General features: G+C 31.8%; 2 protein-coding genes across 3 annotated transcripts; both read left to right on the top strand.

Moving 5' to 3' along the window:
* The first annotated feature begins 2237 nt into the window (after positions 1-2237).
* LOC133668798 (transcription factor MYB41-like) lies at positions 2238-3874 on the top strand. Of its 2 annotated transcripts, XM_062088806.1 has the most exons (4): positions 2238-2488; positions 2613-2742; positions 2910-3111; positions 3208-3874. In XM_062088806.1, exons 1-4 carry the CDS (start codon positions 2356-2358, stop codon positions 3739-3741), a joined length of 999 nt encoding a protein of 332 aa, XP_061944790.1. In that variant the 5' UTR covers positions 2238-2355; the 3' UTR covers positions 3742-3874. The 2 variants fall into 2 exon arrangements, with proteins under 2 accessions (XP_061944790.1, XP_061944789.1); XM_062088805.1 differs by having other exon boundaries at positions 2910-3874.
* Positions 3875-12871: 8997 nt separating this feature from the next.
* On the top strand, positions 12872-15778 carry LOC133668566 (uncharacterized GPI-anchored protein At4g28100-like). The gene is made up of 3 exons (XM_062088494.1): positions 12872-13181; positions 13279-14250; positions 15222-15778. Exons 2-3 carry the CDS (start codon positions 13636-13638, stop codon positions 15573-15575), a joined length of 969 nt encoding a protein of 322 aa, XP_061944478.1. The 5' UTR covers positions 12872-13181; positions 13279-13635; the 3' UTR covers positions 15576-15778.
* Positions 15779-19233: the final 3455 nt, after the last annotated feature.

The following is a 19233-nucleotide window of genomic DNA, read 5'->3' as shown; positions in this document are numbered from 1 at the left end:
CAATTATTCTCACTTTGGACTTGTACAAAAATAAAGTCAACCTCTTAGCACTATTATCATTTCTCTCTATGATCCAATTTCAATTAATTCACCTTTTTTCGTAGGCATTCACACCATCAACAATTTGATCTGTTCATAGCTGAAGAGCCTGTTTTGGTAACATATATATCCTTCACGCTTTCAGAGCTTTTTTTGACATTTTTCATTTTAATGGTGTTTGTAATCAAGTGCGAGGATTTCTTCAGTTGGGAGCTAGATGAGAAGATGGAAGCATAAATGAGAAGACCGATATCAGAATCCTAAAATAAATAAATAAATAGCATAAAATCCAAAATTAACATAAAATCCAATGAAATCAATGAAAAATAACACCAAGTTACCATCATTAAATGTCGAATTTTGACAACTCATGATTACCTGAGTTAGTTTTTTTAGGGTGGCACCGAAATCGATGTAATATCAATCGACAAAAAAAACCCATATCGAGGTATGGTTAAATGTTAAGCTATCATGCTAGTGTATGTTTGTCTGGTTTGGTTAAGAAATGAAGCATGAAATTCTTTGAAAAGGCGTTCAATTGAGCAACTTTCAGGTGAAAAAATGATGAAGAAGATTAATAGTAATATACTGTGTGTCGTTTGGTTTGTCATTTTTTTTACTGTTTGGGTAAAAAACAGTGCCATTTTGGTCAAAAAAACCTGAAAGTTTTAAATGAAACGACAACGTTTTGGCTTTTAAGGTTTTAATTTAGGGACTTGGATAAAATTTAATTTGGTCCTCCAGCTTTTAATTTCTTTCAATTGCACCCCTAATTGACCATAAACTTCCAATTTTATGCAATTTTATCCCTGCCAAACTTCAATATCAGCCTTGAATTCTGGTTCCTTTTTCACATTAGTCCTTGGTCTTGGATTTATGCAGATTCACCCTCAATTGACCATTGAACTTTTAATTTTTTTTAATTTTATCCCTGATTTCAATCAATTTAATTCTCGTAGTTCGACGTCTTTTACAGAAAGGTCCTTGGCTGTGATTTTTTCAATTTGACCCCTAATTAACCCTAAACTTTTGATTTTTTTCAATTTTACCCTTGATTTGAATTAATTAACTTGGTAAAAATTAAATCTTATCTCTTAAAATTTCAATCTTCTCAATTGAGTCTAAATTGAGATCTTAAACTTATTTTTTCATCAATTAACCCCTTAATAAAAATTAATTTGATCAATTTAAAGTATAATTAAATCATTGCATTTAATTAAATCCTTTAATTTGATCCAAATTAGTTCTTGAACATAATTAAACTTTAATTTGGCCCATAATTAAATTAAATTGACCTATTAAAAATCTAATTATATCATTGGGATTAATTTTTATACAGATTCATCTAATAATGATTTGATTTAACATTGAATTTGCATTGTCTTTTTAGTTTTGGGTACAATAGGGTATAATTAGGTTCTTAATTCCATCCAAAATTATAGCTTGATTTTTCTGTATACTTAGAATCCTCCTTAACCTTTTTTTTTAAATACCTGTCTTCTTGCTATTATTATTTATTATTTATTTTAAAAGAAAAAAGGGTAAAATTTTAGGGAATAATCAAAAAATAGATTATGATAAAAGCTTTAGAATCACTTGAAATAAATTGAGTTCAATCTAATAGTTAAATTGAAAATTATGGTTTTTTAATGTTAAATTATTAGTCTGGTGCGACTAAACTTCATCTTTAACTTAGCTCTGTCAATGAATGTGTTTATTTAGCTATTTATATGATCATTGATGACAGACCCTGTTGAGGATTTTTATCTAACTATTCAATACCTTCAATTTCTTTCTTTTCATCTACCTCAAAATCTCACTTTTATCATAAATCGTCTTTAAATAAGAACACATTCATGAGAAAAATCCATAATTACTCTTTCACAATAATGGATCAATTTTCACTTGTTGGGTTTTAATCACCATATCCATAAATTAATATAGTCTCTCTCCTTTAACTCGAACGTTGCTTACGTTCTACAATTTTTCTGCCATGGCACGTGTCATCGTGTATAATTACAAGATTATTGTATACACATTATACACATGTATTATTGTATTATTAACATAGAACACAGAGATACGTGGCCTGAGGCCGGTACCAAATCTTTTTGACTTGAAATCTCTCTCCCCTTCATAGCTGCCCACTATTTATATATATATGAAGGGTCATCTTCTCCTTATCAGCCGCAGCAACACTTTCTGTTTCAAGAGCCAGCCCACTCTCTCTCCCTTTAACAACCTTGTCCCCTTCCTTATAATTAAGCCCTAAACACAAGTACTATTGCAAAGAAAAGGAACATAGTATCTGTAACAATGGGAAGAGTACCTTGCTGTGACAAAAATGGACTCAAGAAAGGTCCTTGGACCCCAGAAGAAGATCACAAGCTCGTCAGTTTTATTCAACTTCATGGACCTGGCAACTGGCGGTCCCTCCCGAAAAATGCAGGTATATGTTAGAAAATATTTTATCTTCTTGAATCAAAGAAAATAACTATTCTCCATCTTAATATGATGATGATGATGGGTTTTTTTTTACTTATAACATAGCTAATTTAATTCACTTTTTACAGGGCTTCAAAGATGTGGAAAAAGCTGTCGCCTTCGTTGGACAAATTACCTGCGACCTGATATCAAGAGAGGAAGATTTTCATTTGAAGAAGAAGAGACTATAATTCAACTTCACAGTATTTTGGGAAACAAGTAATTTTATATACCTTTTAATTATTTTGATTTTTCTTGATTTTTTTTCTTTCTTCTTGATAGCTTGTAGGATTAGTGTACCTATGAATAATAATATTGTTGTTGTCAAGATATTCATAATTGAATTTGAATATTACGCTAACAACTCTTGCTTTTTTCAATGTAAGGTGGTCAGCTATAGCAGCTCGTTTGCCAGGAAGAACTGACAATGAAATCAAGAATTACTGGAATACTCATATAAGAAAAAGGTTGCTTAGAGATGGAATTGATCCTGTGACTCATGCCCCACGTCTTGATCTTCTTGACCTATCCTCCATTATAAGTTCAGCTTTGTGCAACCCATCAACACTTCTCAATCTGTCAACCTTGGTGGGCAACACTCAAGCCCTACTAAATCCTAATATTTTAAGACTAGCCACCACTCTATCATCATTGAAACAAGAAAATTCGGACATGCTTTTGCAGAAACTACAAGAAAACCAGCTTTTCAACCCACTGTTACAAAACCAAGATGTCCCTGCATTATTATCACAACCTAGGCAGTTTCATAATCTAGTTCAACAAGTTCCTGCTTGTACTACTGCTACTACATCTACTGGCGGGTTTATAGACCAAACAACACAAGTCATGCAAGCAAAAGTAGAAGGGTTTTCGTCGAATCCGACGAGCACTTTCAACTGCCAAAATTCCCCAGAAAACTTCGTGCCTTCAAGTTTGAATGAGAGTTTGGTTTCACTGCCAAACTTTTATTGCAATGGTACTACTACAGATCCTACAGTACCTGAACTTGGAGAGTACTCAGGATTCCAATCAGCAAACAATGGATATCAGAACTTCAGCATCGACTCAGTTATGTCAACGCCTTTACTGAGCCCGGATCCATTGAATTCATCATCAACTTATCTCAACAGCAGCAGTACTGAGGATGAGAGGGAGTGCTACAGCAGCTTGTTGAAGTTTGAAATTCCTGAGAGTTTGGACATTGATGATTTCCTGTAAATATATAATATGGCCTAAAATGTGATAGATAATGTAAGGCTAGAGTGAGGTTTTTTGCTGTTTTTGTTTTGAATTCTCAGTATTTATGTTCATATATGCATATATATGAAATTTGTTATATTTTTTTTCTTTTAATTTCTCGAGTCATGTACATGAATTTCTCGTAATCTATAGATTTGTTTTGCCTCACTAAAGAAATATAAACCATCGTTCTTTAACCAGAAGAGCTCGTGATATTGGAGTGGTAGATAGGCACTTAGAAATATTCCTTAATTTGCAAGACAACTTGGATTTAAGTCAGCCCACTTAGCAGATAATTAATCTATAGACGAGGTACTATAAGCAACCTAGGGTTGCCTCTAGTGACGTGACCAAGATCTGATCTCTTATATGTAATGTTGAAATCCGCTAATAATTTTTATGATGGATCTCATGATATTTAAGGGAGAAATAGAGAATACAAAGTCGGATATATCTATGATATATTTAAAAATAAAAAAAATATATGAAATTATGATCATGTTTGTTATTTTTAATTTTTTTAAAGAAAAACATAGCAGATAATTTTATTTTATTTTTTTGTTTCAATAAATTTGAAAACATAAAGTGAAAGAGAATTGAAAATGATACTAAGCAATCTTTTGTTCTAACCGGACCTGCAGTTTTCAGCATTGTGTGTAACTGAGTTACATTCCTGCCGATGGAGTAATCCTGGCCACCGGCTTTTAAGTTACGTGGTGTGATTTCTTTCTTTCATTTTGTACTTTTTATTCTTTTTAGAAATATATATATATATGGTCTAATTTCTTGATTTTTTTAATATCTGAATTAGTTTGTATAATGTGCATCTAAGTATAAATTAGCTGGGAATAAATTTTTTAAAAATTTATTTTTTCCTAACGATCGAGGACTTCTAGTCTTCGAAGAACAACGAGCAACTACAAGAAAAAACAAAACAAAACAGCAGGCTCTTTCAATTAATTTCCAAAATGAATTCGTCACTTGATACGCAATCAAGATTTGATCAATTTCTTAATGTGGTTGTTATGATAAGTATATCTACCATCACCACTCAAGTGGAAATTAATGCTGAAAATACCAAATACATGTATGGATTAAGAAGCAAGGAACTTTCCTTTGAATTTTTCTCTTCGGAGATACATTATCATAGTCATTTCCTTGTCAATCCACCTCTTCTTTTTCTCCCTTGACCGCCCACGAAAAAAAATAGTTTCGTAAAGCACTCTCTCTTCCGACCAGAACTGGATCAAATTACGTGCTCCACAAAAAAATGCATTCTTTTCTTCCCATGTATATATTACTCTAATTTTTCTTAAAACATCAAAATAATTTGCTGAAAAACAAAAACAAAAACGCAGCTGGATTGAGAAACTTTGTGTACATTAAGGGATTAGAATGCCTTGATAGAGATGCTAATGTTTGTGTGTGTTTTATAGCTTTCAAGGGAACGTTTTGATATCAGAATCTACAGAAGAGTTTCCAATGCTGATGAATTAGTTTCATAATATTGAATCAATTTTTCTTCTTTTGCAAGGAGAAAACGAAGAAGATTAGGAGTTTTGCTAAACATTTGGAGTTTGTGATTATGTGATCTTCTGCAATCCTTTTTTTTCCCCTGCAATCTTCAAGCTTCATGTTTCCATTTATCTCATTGACATGGAGGAAGCTTCAGATAAAATCTGTCTTCTTTTTCCTCAATTCTTTGTGGCGGCCATAGGAGATAAGGGCATGAGTAATCATTGCTTCAATAATACTGTGAACAGTTCAGCTATATTTATTGCTGCAATAATTTCAAACACAACGTTGGTCTTCCACTAAAAGTCTAAAATGGGGGTAGCAGGAACCAGCAAGCCACCTGGTTCTTGCACCATGTGCTTTGAGTAAGAAGCCTTCAAGAATCACACAAAGCATGACATAATTATTGTCCTAAAAATTAAATAAAAAAAATTATCATTTTTAGTAATTTATACAAGCTATTTATAGAGTGATTTGCTGCTGCTTTTTTCCTCCACTGTCGAAGTCCACCTTTAATTATTTGCTAGTACGCATAAATTTTCATACCTCAGCCCGTTAATTATACAAAAAATGGTAATGATTACTAAGTCAATTATTTTTATTAAAATGATAACATTTTATTTTTTTATTATTAACCCGATCTAGTTTGCACATGCTTAGTATAAATTATAGTTGTAATTACTGTGTGAAGGTTTACCGTAAATTATAGTTATTATTATTTTAATTATTCCTCGTAATTATAAATTTAGCAGTATCGCAGAGTCCAATATAGATGGGCCTTGGTCCTTCCCAGTAAATTTCCTTTTACTAATAGAAAGTTAGCCCAAACTTTAATACAACCGCCCCCAAAATCTAAAGCCCCAACTCAGTTTGGGCTATTCCAAATGCTTACACTATAAAACTAAGTGTTTCGGCGACGATTTGATTTCGTCTCCATAGCACAGATTTTTATGCCGCCGAAGGCTTTGGCGACGGAGAAACCAATTTAGTCGCCTATGTTTCTGTTGGTCCTCTTTTGCTCCTCCCTTCCCAGCTGAAGTGTTTAAAAATGTTATATTGTTTTTTAAAGGGTTTTTTTAGAAATATATTAAAATAATATTTTTTATTTTTAAAATTTTATTTTAAATATTAGTATATTAAAACGATATGAAAATATCAAAAAAAAATTAAAAAAAATAAAAAAATTCAAGTTTTTTCAAAAACAATTTTAAAACACAAAAACAAATTTCAAAGCTAAGATTGTTAGCAAGGGATATTGGATAAGATTTGAGGCAATGGATATTGGATACGACTTGAGGGAGAGTTGATTTTGTTTTTTATTTTGACTGATTTATTTTAATGAATAGCAGAATATTTTACCGAATTGGCAACGATAAACATGGATTGGAATTCAAAGAAAAATGTTAATTTCAAGGTTGAGTGGAAATGGAATTCTCACTAAACTGGTTATTAAAAACAAAGTTGTAACTATATATCTTTAGATTGTTTTATGGTGACTGGATTAATATCTTAAAATGCATCCCACGTTGATAAAATTTGTAGTAAAACTTCATGTTAATTTAGCTATATGAATTTTAAGCTATACAAATATTTAATTATTGTTCATTAGAGTTGATGAAGTAGGCGGATTAGAAGAGTATGAAAGCTCTAAACAGTTAGATGGAGATCTATAACCAATGAATCATACAGAAAACCTAATAAATTTATCAATAGGCTAATAAGACAGAGCTGCTAATAAAAAAAAAAAGGCATGTTCGTGCTAAACCAATAGTTAATTTGCTTTGTTAGCACTAGTTTCTTTCTTGTTCAGCTAATTATGCCGTCATAAGGCAGCCAGAGTTGAGAACGAAACTCATATTTGAATTATTAAGTGATTGTGATTTGCCAACTGCTAAAGCAAACACCATCATCATGCATAATCTATTGTTATGTTGATAGTGCTGCTCCCATATACGATGATCTTTCATTCTTGATTATTTTAGTGAATAAACAATACACTATAATGCTACTTAATGGGGCAAGTAATCCTCAGACTGAAAAGCCACTTGAGATCAATTAAAAATATTGAATTAACCTAAAAGGTGCAATTGTCAACAACCTCTTCGTTCAACTTCTGGTGTGATTTTCAAGGCGCCATAGTTTTTTATATTTTCTTTCTGTCGAAAATGGGGGTGGTTGATGTTTGTGCCACGGCAGCTGCTTTTGTGTGTGGAGAGTAGAGAGAAATGGCGAAGTCTATAGCGCAATCTTTCTCACCTACCACTTTCCTTTGTATGAAACTTGAAAATCTAATTTTGCTTTTTGGATTATTGAATTAGAAACTGTGGAAGATATACAAGCATAGAACTTTAATCCTGACAGTGCTGCAGAAAAACTTGGATTCCAAAACGAGCTCAAGGAGAAAATGTTGGTCTCAAAACCGAGTCCATCAACAGGGGGGCGGAGGAGGAGGAGAAATAAAATTGAGAAGAAAACGAAGCAAGGCCAAGTAGGAGAAGGGAAAAACCGAGGAGAAAAACAAGTTGAGCTCTAAATTGATCTCATGTTCTGAACAGTTCTTCATGGCACACCAAATGATTTTAGGCATGTTTGCTCTGCCGCAACCATCTACATGAATTTCCCATTTTATAAGTAATTTAATTACTTGTTTCACAAGTTAACAACGGGATAACTACATTAATTATTCTTTTTTATAGGTTAGTTGCTGTGTAATTCATGATAAAGATAATTGTTTTTTATATTACTGATCTTAAGAGTAAGATAAACAATATACCTACCCTTTACAATGCAAATTCATGTGATTTAGCATGTATAAATATTCAAGATCACTCTCTTGCATTTCATTCTTCTTCTTCTTCTGTATACTGCATTTCTCTCCATATTCTTATAGCATAAACACCACAGGATTTTATTTTTTTTAAAAAAAGAATTGTTTTACAGCAGTAGGAGTATGAGAACCATTGATCTAGCTCAATTTAAAAAAAAATCCTCAAAGACCATTAGACAATCATGAAAATGCCCAAAATTATTTTAAGTTTTTCCACTGTGACTAGGTAATCACATGATGTCGTTGTGGTAAGATCCAAAGTGCCAGCCGATGCCTGATAACCCAACAGGCAGAAAAATGTCTGCAGAAGCATGGTTCTAACTTTTCCCTTGCCTCTTTCCAAGCTCAATTACCGAAGCTCTTTTTACACGACAGGGCCATCTCTCACTTTTGAATCTCTCGACAAAGGCTAAAACAAAAGGTGAGTCCTTCCTTCTTCCCTGTCACAGATACTGAAACTAAGGGGCCCAGACCCCAAAGAAGGAAATAAAATTAAAGAGAAAAACAAGGAGAGGGAAAAAAATCATAGGGAGTAGAGATTGGAAGCTTTTCGTAAAGAAACTTTATGGTGGAATAATTCTTGCTTGATTGGCGCTTTACATTGTGTCCTTTGATTGCTAGATAATCTTCTCCTTGTGTCCATTGGTAACTATTATTTTTTATTATTATATAGTTTTCAATTATATTGAAAGTTTTGTCCTGATAAAAAAACGAATCTTTTTATGCGGGGAGTTTTGTCCTTTGTAGAGATGGAATATGCAAGGAATATAGAAATATTAGTTTGAAAATGGGGAATGTTGGCTGGCAGTTGTCAAGCTTATATTTTGAATAGTGGTGGATTGTAATAATTTTCTCAAAACAATTGTTATAAATATGAAGACATTTCTTTTCTTTCTTTTCTTTTATGATATATATATATATATATATATATATATATATATATATATATATTATGGGTGAAATAATAAGAGCTTATGACATTTTCTTTAGAAGAGAGATTTTTGCTGTCACTTCATGTATGCCTTCTATTTTTATTGTACTTTGCCAACTTCATTTTTCATGAATAACGAGCCAATTCACCTTTTTATTCTCATGAATGATAAGGAGGATTTATTATCCCAATATTTATTTATTTCAAATAGATACTTTTAAAATGTAAAATGTAGTTAGATATCTTTAAATAGTAGCTACAAAATAATTCATCATTTTATATTTTTAACATTTTTTTTTTGCTAATGAATCTTATCTTCAAAGAAAAAAGATTCAATGTTATTGATGTAGATACAACAAATTTAGTACACTTGAAATAGTTTATTATAATGAACAAATAAACAATGATATTGTCAAAAAAAAAAAAACTATCTTAATCCTAAAATTAAAATTATTAGACAAGTCTTTAATATAATATATATTATTCTCTAACGTATTTTCTCAAATAAAATTTTTTGAGTTTAAAACTTGCATAAATTTACTTTACTTTATACTTAATTTTTATAAAATAGAATACGAGTGGTGAGATTCAAATTTATGATAACTTGGTTAATTAGAATACAATACCATATTAAAAAATCATCTCAATTTAAAAGATTACATTTTAAAATAAAACATTAAGATATAATTTATATTATTCTTTAAAATTTAGAACTTTTTCACCCCTAAATAAAACAAAACTTTCAGCAATTCTAATATTTGGTAGTAGTGTTTACAATTGTCATAATAGTTATTTTTCAACTTATTTTTTTACTTGTAAATACATTAAAATAATGTTTTATTATTATTTTTTTAAAATCTAATTTTTACATTAACACAAATCATAAAAAATTAATTTAAAACAAAAATAATTAAAAACAAACAAACAAAAAAACAAACAAAATCTCTCTCATCCTGAAAACAAAAATAATTAAAAACAAAAATAATTAAAAACACAACTTATTGTATAGAAACGATTTTTCTGTCCTTGGCTGTCCGGCATGGCTCCTGTCCTAGATAGGCAGCTAATCAAGTAGAGCCTCTAGATCAAGTCAAGCTGAAATTGCTACTCAGAAGAGTTCAATAGAGAAATGCCAAATGCCTAGGATCCCCTCTCATTTCTATTCAATAACATTTCTTTTCTACGTCCACCTCCTTGAAAAGCAAAATTGCAAGTCTCTTTTTCACTAGTTTTTTCCCCTTTCACATGGTGTTTTCGATACTATTTTTGTAGTATTTCATCGAGCTATGTTAAAGTCAAGGCAACATTACTTGAGCAATTGATAACACAAAACAAAAGTAATTAGTGTGATTTTAGATATAAAATGATAATCTATATAGTTACCGAATCTTAATGATAGTAATTTTGTATGAGCATTTCATTTTTAATGATCAATCAATCCGTATAAGAATTCAAAACTTATTATTTATCACTTGTTGCATTTGTTGGTGTGGAGTACGAGAATTATTTTTTTGAGTGTGTTTGGGAACACGGTTTGCATCGCGTTTTTTTAGTTGTTTTTAAGAAAATTATTTAAAATAAAAATTATTTTTATGTTTTTAAATTATTTTAATGGGCTGATATTAAAAATAATTTTTAAAAAATAAAAAAATTATTTTGATATATTTTTAAACAAAAAACACTTTAAACTATCAGTACTACTATAATCTCAAACAAACTCAACCCCAAATTATCTGCATGCATACCATTTTTCTTGTTGATCACATCACTAAAGCGGGGCATCAATAATTTTACGAAAGAGAGATCATGTGATAAAAAAAAGAGGGGTTTAATTTGGGTAAAATAAAATATAAATTGCATTATATCGATAATTTATTGGTTATACCTACTCAGTAGGATAATGATTTATTGAAGTTTGTAGACTTATGTTTTATGTAATACATATGTTAATTAATGATGTTGGTTCAAGGTATTTAATTGTCAAGTGATATTAGATATTTATTTAATTTTATGACTCCTTAATTAATAAAAAAATTAGACTTCTTGCAACTTAATTATATGATTTATCCATCAAATGTAAGGACTCTTTTGACTTACAAAATTATAGAAAAAACAAATAAACTCAAGAAATTCTCTTAAAACCATTATTTTCCTGTGGGCAAACTTGGTAATTGAAAAGGGATCCTAAGCAGTGTGATTGGATTGAAAAATAAAGAACAATTATTACTTTATTTCCAGTCTTGTTCTGTTTTCTTGTGACCTATCAGTGAGACAAGCACATGTACACATGCATGCAAGAAATGACGAGGCCCAACACATGATTTGACTTCCACACCATGTCATGTACATATGATACAAAAAATAATGGTCCCTAGTGTTTCTGTTTTCACGGAATCATCCAAAAGATTTGTTATTTTTTTATCCTTGCCAAAGCAAACCGTCCCATTTTGTGCTGATTTTGATGATCAGGTCTCAAAGGTCAGGTCTTTTCTTCTTCCGGGTCTAAATTTGGCGGTTTATGGGCATCATTTGCTTTGTACTATAGTTCTTTTTGTTGAAAAATATGTGAGGGTAAAATTAAGTGTAATTTTGTTCTTGAGGTTGAATATTATTTTTTAATTGTTTTGATATATTGATATTAAAAATATATATTTTAAAAAATAAAAAAAATATATATTTTAATGTATTTTTAAATAAAAAATATTTTTAAATAAAATTTCTATCACACTCTCTAACTTGAACTAAATCTTATAACATTATTATAAAACTCCTAACTTACAAGCAGGTTAATTTGGGCATAGTCTTGATTAAGTTTTATAAAAAGAAGAATAGGAAAATTAGAATAAGTGTGTTTGTTTACATGGTCATGTTGTGCTTTTAAAAAAATAAAAAATTTTATTTTAAATTATTTTTTTATTTATTTTAAATTGTTTTAATATGTTGATATAAAATGTATTATATTGAATAATTATTATTTATTCATACAGCTTTAGTATGGTTTGAAAGTCTAGTTCAATTTCGACTAAAAACGGATTATTCTTTTCTTTCTTTAAATAGATTTAGATTAGTTAAAATTGGTATATCGCTCATCAAATTATATACTAATTTTAAAACCATTTTTCATATCAATTGATCTTTGTGTATTTGGTTTTTATGTTCTTGAGTTTTTCTTAAAAAGACCTTTCTTGTTTTTTTTTGTATTTTAATTTAATTGGTCTTTAAAGTTTTTAATTTGGTATACTAATTTAATTTGAGATGTGATGTAGTTATTATTTTAAGACCCGATCTAATCTAATAAATTTATTTAAAAATTTGTTAATTTGAGCACTAAACTAAGTTAGGTTTTGATTTGGATTAGATATTCAATTGACTCGAGAAAACTTGATTGAGTTAGACTTGGTTAAATTTTTGTCTAAAACTACAATGATTTTTTTAATAATAATACAAAACAATGCTGTGTTAGATATAAATTAACAGAAAAACTAATTGGTTTAGTTAAATTTATTTAAAAATTTGTTAATTTGAGCACTAAACTAAGTTGGGTTTTGATTTAAATTAGATATTTAATTGACTCGAGAAAACTTGATTGATTAAATGGGTTAATGGGTAAGACTCGGTTAAATTTTTTAAAAAAAGCTACAATGATTTTTTAAATAATAATACAAAACAACAACGCCGTGTTGGATACAAATTATCAGAAAAACTAATTGGTTTAGTCAATGAGCCCTGAGAAAGGCCATGTGCCGGGCCACGTCTTATGAAATAAAAAAGAATGAAGTGGCCATATTAAAAAAAAGTGAAGAATATAAGGACAAAATGTACCATATCCTTTCATTCATGGCCAGCGGAAGTTAGGGAATGAAAAAGAGAAGGACATCACTAGTTGCCAAGTCCCTCTGCCACCATTTCTCCCCTCCTCTCATAAACAGATGAATCTCTTCTGTTTTCCATCGGACCCTTCAAGTTTCCCTCCTCTGTAAACAAAAGAAAAGGACTTGAAAGCTTATCTATAAAAAATTGCTATACAATAATGGATGATTGCTGTGAACTTGAAGCCTCTTTCCAAGAAAAGATCTTTGCCCTTTTTCATGTGGATGATGATGAATCCATAATGTGTCATCTCTTTGCATAAATATAAAGTGAAGGGTAAAGAGAGAAACAAGAGAGAGACCACTTCTTCTTCTTCTTCCAACTCATCTTCCACAAATTTCTCACTTTTTTTTTCTTGTTTTTTTCCTTCCAGATTTCAAGATTTGCATCTTCTCAGCCCTTGTAAACCAGACAAGAATATCACCAAAATCCACTAAAACCACTGATTCTTTGAACATCTCTTGAATCTATAGCATATGCACTTTCCTCTTTTGTTCAATAATTTTCAAGAGATATAAAGGAGCGCTCTCTTTTTGTAGTCTTTGATAAAGCTTCTAAAAAGCTAAAGATTCAAAGCCCCATCATTTCTTTAACCCGTCTCCTTTTCCCAATCAAAATCTCTCAACTTTCTTTCACACACAAATCTTTCCACACTCATTACCTGCTTAACACCATCATTAACAACTAGAGCCAAGAAAAAAGTTAAGCCCACTTCTTGATTTCACTAAAGATGCAAACTTTACTCACAATATTCCTCTTTACTTCTTTATTCACTCCCTCTCTTTCAAGCTTCCTATCCGAGCCAGTCTCTGGCCAAAACCAGCCTCTAAAACCAGGAGACTATTCAAACCCCAACACGGTCCCCGCATTTCCAGTCCAAACTGAGTCTCAAATTTGCCACTTAGACCTTTCAGCTGAGCTTTTTGGTGGTGTAAATGATGCATGTGGTAGAGACCTTGACCGTAGCCGGTGCTGTCCAGTTCTTGCAGCTTGGCTCTTTGCAGCTCATGCAAGGTCAGCCCTCCAAGTCCAAGCTCCAGCCCCAACATCAGAACCTGATTTGCCAATGATGCCTGATGATTCACAAAAATGTGTGAATTCATTACAAAGTGCACTTTTGAGTAAAAATGTGAAGTTGGCACAACCTAATGCTAGCTGTGATGCTATATTGTGTTTTTGTGGGATTAGGCTTCATCAGATTAGTTCACTTAGTTGTCCTGCTGCTTTTAATGTGAGTTCTGCGTTTCATAATGCAACTCCTACTGCTGCTGTAAAGAATTTGGAGAAGAATTGTAAGAATTCCACTTATTCAGGGTGTACAAAGTGCCTTGGTGCTCTCCAAAAGGTCAGTTTCTTAAGGAATTTTGCATTTATTGCTCCTTGTGATTGTTTCTTCATTGAAGAGAGGGATTTCTTCATTTATTAAGGACTTATTTTTTACATTACTTCATTTATCAATGCTGTGCTTTCTTGGGTTTTTTTTAATTAATTCTCTCTCTCTTTTTTTTGGGTTTCTTGTTGATTGTTAATTCATCCAACAATTTAGGATTTTTTTTTTTGCCTGGATTTGTTTGACTTTGCAAATGAGGGGTGTATCTAAAACAATTTGAAGGGCTGATACAACTAATTTGTTGTAGATACACCACTTGTTTCTTTATTCTGTGTTAAAATTTTTGTAGATACCTATTTAATGCAAGAATTTTTGTGGGAAATTGTTGATGTTGTACGAGTAACAATTTATTTTGTTCATGTGCAAATTAGTGGCAAAAGGACTAATAAGACTTTTGAGGGAATTTCAAAGGGCTAGTTTTCTTTTTCTTTTGATGGTTCCATGAACTTTATACTCTAATAAGCAAAACAGGAGTTCAAGCTGCTCGCAATAATTAGGCTCTTAGGTAAGTATTGGCTAATGCTCATTGCCTGGTAAAAATAGCATCCAAAAAAAAGCAGAAATAGAAGCATGAAAGTGAAGTGGGGCAGTGTAGGTTTTTTCCAGGGTCTTCCTTTTGATGTTTTGTGAAACTCACAATAGCTTTATATGGTAGATAGAACCTTTGATTTTCAAATTACTTTTTAAATTTTAATAAAAAAATATATTAAAAAAATATTTTTTATTTTTCCAAAACTCTAAATCAAACATGCTAATATATCCTACCGAATTCCATGTGCTCTCTTTACCAAATCATTTTACATTGCAAACAATTGGGTTCTTCACTGGGATTCCTTTGCACATCCATCACCTTTCCTCCTTGGTACTCCACCTTGAACACTGTTTTCTTATGACTAAAACAACCTTGAATGTGATTGTTATTACAGTTGAAGGCCAAGAATGAAACACAAGACAAGAGCACAAGGGATGAGAGGGCAAGCAAAATGTTCGAAAGGGATTGCCAACTAATGGGTCTAACATGGCTACTTGCAAGAAACAAAACTGAGTACATCCCCACAGTTTCTGCTGTTTTAAGAGCCATAATGTATAGCACACACCCACCAGTCCATGAATCCAAGTGTAGCCCTGATCAAGAAAACATGCCATTGGCTGTTGATTCGCTACAGTTCGGGAAGGCCCAGTCATCATCTTCTTCAAGACTAACATCATCGTCATCATTATGGTCTGGTCTTCGTTTCCATGTTTTGCCCCTCATGATTTTAGTTTCTTTGTTTGGATAATGGCTGGTTGGCCTATGCTAGTGTACCTTTTGCCTTGCCCATGTAATTTTTTTCATGGTACCTTTTGTTTTAGGGCGATCACGTGAAGCTAGTAGTCAAACTAGGAGGCCAACTGGGGTTTATTTATTTTTGTCTTATTTTTTTGTCTTATTTCACTCTGTAAATTTTAGCTCTTGCCCGAGGAGGAAACCATTCACTATTCAGAGATTGCTGTCACTTTGGTAGAAAAACAATATAAGAAAAATTAGATATGGTTGGTGTAAGAAAATCCATAGCAAGTTAAAAGATAGACAAACGGATTGGATTCCAAAAATTTGATGTTGTTTAGCACAAGACAAAAGGTATATCTAGGGACTATTAACAAGAAAAATTAAATACTCAAGTTTGATTTATTAAATCATAATCAAAGGAATCGGCTTCGATGAGACAGCAATTAACAACAATGTGATCGAGGAACCAGTTCCCTAGAACTGAGTATGTTGGTCGTTTATTAATGTCAATTACAAGCAAGGGTAGGAGATAATTTTGAATAGAAAGTTAGATAACTTTATGTTTTTTTGATGGATTCGAGACCTGGATTCACATGTTTTAGTGTGGTTGAGTGCCTGTCCTTTTGTGCTAGTCTTTCTATCCATGGAAGGTGCTTTCATAGTATCAACAATTTATTTTTTTGCATGGGATTTTGTGAGTATTGCATGAAGAGAAAATTATTGGAAATTTGTTGGCAGAAAAGAAAAGGAGAAGTTGAAAATAGGCAATCTTTTCTCACTTGTTTGATGGGAGAGCTTGAGCTCTTTCTATTTGTTGGGCCACCATTGCTAAAAGCTTCAAACTCAACCCAAGGATTAAGCTGCCACAGATGCTAAGTGGATTACTAATATTAGAATTTTCCATTACATCATGAATCTCCTTCACATAAATTCGTAGTCTTTTCCTCCTAATTATAGACAATAAGCGACAATAAACCCCGGAAAAAATACAAGCTAGAGGAAACAATACAAGCTAATTTCCCAATGCATTTTGCTCCGGTCCCTGTGAATGAACAAAATGAGATTTATTTAAATCAATTTTTACAGGGATACTAAAATTATCATTGATATTAAACTTGTACTTATGAGTTAACTTGATAATTCAATAACCGAGATTTAGAAAAAACCTTCTAAGTTTCATGTCATGTGGGAATTGATATAATCAAACTCAATCGACTCTACATCAATCATTGATCTAATCAACCTTGTTAAAAACCAAGTAATATTTGGTTTGATTTTTTTTTCAAAATATTTTTCTAATTTTTTTTAAAAAAATCAAAAAATGATATTGTTTTAGATTAATCCTTGAGGCTCCAACCCTGTAATTTTAGCCTTGTAAATGTCATGTCCCATATAACTCTGGAAATTATTGTAAAGAAACTGATAGTTCAATCATGAAGTGAACAAACCTTGTAACCTTTTGGTGCAGGACACAAATAGTGAGGTAACCATTGGTTAACTCAGGAAAGATGCTATCATTATCATCCAGCCCTGTCTCCATACTTGGCTGTGAAATAGAATGCTGGGACGAATAAGAAGCCAGAGAGAATGAAAACGGTAAAGAAGCCAAAATATCCTCCTACTTCAGCCAAAATGGAACATTGAAAACCGCAGCATATGGAAATATTGCAGTGCTAACTGTGCATACTGATCTGAATAAATTCAGGTTTCATGAAGGAGAGGTCACGGTCATTCCACCCTGCACATCAGCGTCTGCAACTCCAAATGCACCAGTAATAGCACAAATACCGATGAAAGTTCCAAGGTCTCTGATGCAGCTAAATCCAACTCTGGCAGCAGCAGCAACAAAAAAAAGGACCAAAAACAATTATTTGTGGACATAGAATTGAAGAAATATGTCAATGAGATGCAAGGGAAATTCAACACCAGAAGACTCACAACTAAAACTTAAAAGAGTGCTAATGAAGGAAAGGATATATCAAAACACGTTCCGCATTCGAGTATTGATCTTTGATTCAATGTGTGCAAGTACTGCAGGACTTCCCAGTGCAAATGACTAATATACAAGAGTAAGGGTCCTTGTGGTGTGGTATCGCTGCGAAAGGAAACAAAAATACTGTCAAGTAGCAGCAGCAGTGGCAGCAACAACTAGAAGATGGATAGATTAATTAGGATTCTCGTAGATTTGTAGGGAAAAAAATTACATCCATTGAGTAATTGCAGATTATTGAGCACAACCTAGGTTCATAGATCATATTTTTCCTTATTAATGGAGAAATGACGTGCATTTGAATGCCGTTGCGGTTGAGAGAGAGTTCGACACCGTTTGGGAACGCGGCTGCGGCCGCGTTCCCAAAAAATTTGAAAATTTTTTGTTTTTTTTTTTGTTAAAATTTAATATGGTTTGTACGTTTTGGATCGTTTTGATGTGCTGATGTCAAAAATGATTTTTAAAAAATAAAAAAACATCGTTGGCATGCATTTTGGCACGAAAAGTTATTTGAAAAGCACCCGCAACCACACTGCCAAACACGCTCTTCATCTTAATAGTGTTTAAAATTATAATAATAATTGTTTTTTAAAATATTTTTTAATTTAAAAATATATCAAAATAATATTATTTTTATAAAAATCTCTTTCAAAATTTTCTATTTAACCCAATCAAAGATAGAAATTACAAATCTCTAGCTTCGTTGTAACTACACTGTCATCAAAGTTGCATTTCGTTAAAATCCTAAGACAAAAGGATATATACATAAAGAACAAAAACATGTTTAGTTAAACCATCTAGATGGTGACCCAGTGATAAAAATTTGGGATTAAAAGGTTTGCTCTCTCTGTGATCTTGGATTCGAGCTATGTGGTTGTTCATATAATGGCTACTAGAGGCTTGCATGATTATTAACTTTAGAACGTGTAGAATTAATTGAGGTGCGCGTAAGTTGGTTTAAACACCCCATTAAACTAAAATAAAAAAAAAAACATGTTTAATTACATGGATGGAAAATGAGACATAAAAGTAAAAGCTTGTCCTCTCTGTTAAAACCGTCATTGTCTCTTTTATTTCAAGACAGTAACTAAACGATATCCAAGTGTTTTAACATTTGCTTTCAAGTAGCTCCTGCAAGTATATACAGCTGCAACTGATGCAGATTGAATTTTATCCATCATTATCAAGTTTATGACCCTTATCATTAAAACAAAAGCAAGAAACCACCAAGCAGGTCAATTTCCATTGTCGGAGTGTGAAGCTCATAGAATAGCTAAAGTCAAATACCACATTAATTATAATGATGATCACAATAAAACTCCGACAAGATATCTGAATTGAATCTTCAAATTTATTATACAAACAAAATTGGAGGTTTATCATATCCAAGGGAATCCAAATCCTAGAGCGAGTCACGAGAAAGAAGTTTCTTATGAACACGCCAATTCGGATATGAATAACCTTCTCAATATATGATAGAGAGAGGGACTTGGTCTCAGTGTGTGAGAATTCTCGAGGAAACCTGACTATTGAGACCAAAAGATTGTATACAAATTAGAGCAATCGAACACTCTCTACCTTCTTATGAATATATTATACAGAAAAATAAGCGACTTCGTACAAACTTCAATCATCATTTACTTCTACTTGCAAGAAAAGGCAAACAGAAGCTTCCAAG

The sequence above is a fragment of the Populus nigra genome, chromosome 11 (assembly GCF_951802175.1).
Source record: "Populus nigra chromosome 11, ddPopNigr1.1, whole genome shotgun sequence".
Classification (NCBI taxonomy): Eukaryota; Viridiplantae; Streptophyta; class Magnoliopsida; order Malpighiales; family Salicaceae; genus Populus; species Populus nigra.
The sequence above is the reverse complement of the archived record's forward strand: the minus strand, read 5'-3'. Positions and strand labels throughout refer to the sequence as shown.

Bases quoted from the DNA above. Each gene is read 5' to 3' on its own strand.
- LOC133668798 (XM_062088805.1), top strand. From the start codon at position 2,356: ATGGGAAGAGTACCTTGCTGTGACAAAAATGGACTCAAGAAAGGTCCT. The intron at 2,489-2,612 runs GTATATGTTAGA...CACTTTTTACAG, and splicing joins GTCCCTCCCGAAAAATGCAG to GGCTTCAAAGATGTGGAAAA. The intron at 2,743-2,909 runs GTAATTTTATAT...TTTCAATGTAAG, and splicing joins CACAGTATTTTGGGAAACAA to GTGGTCAGCTATAGCAGCTC.
- LOC133668566 (XM_062088494.1), top strand. From the start codon at position 13,636: ATGCAAACTTTACTCACAATATTCCTCTTTACTTCTTTATTCACTCCC. The intron at 14,251-15,221 runs GTCAGTTTCTTA...TTGTTATTACAG, and splicing joins GCCTTGGTGCTCTCCAAAAG to TTGAAGGCCAAGAATGAAAC.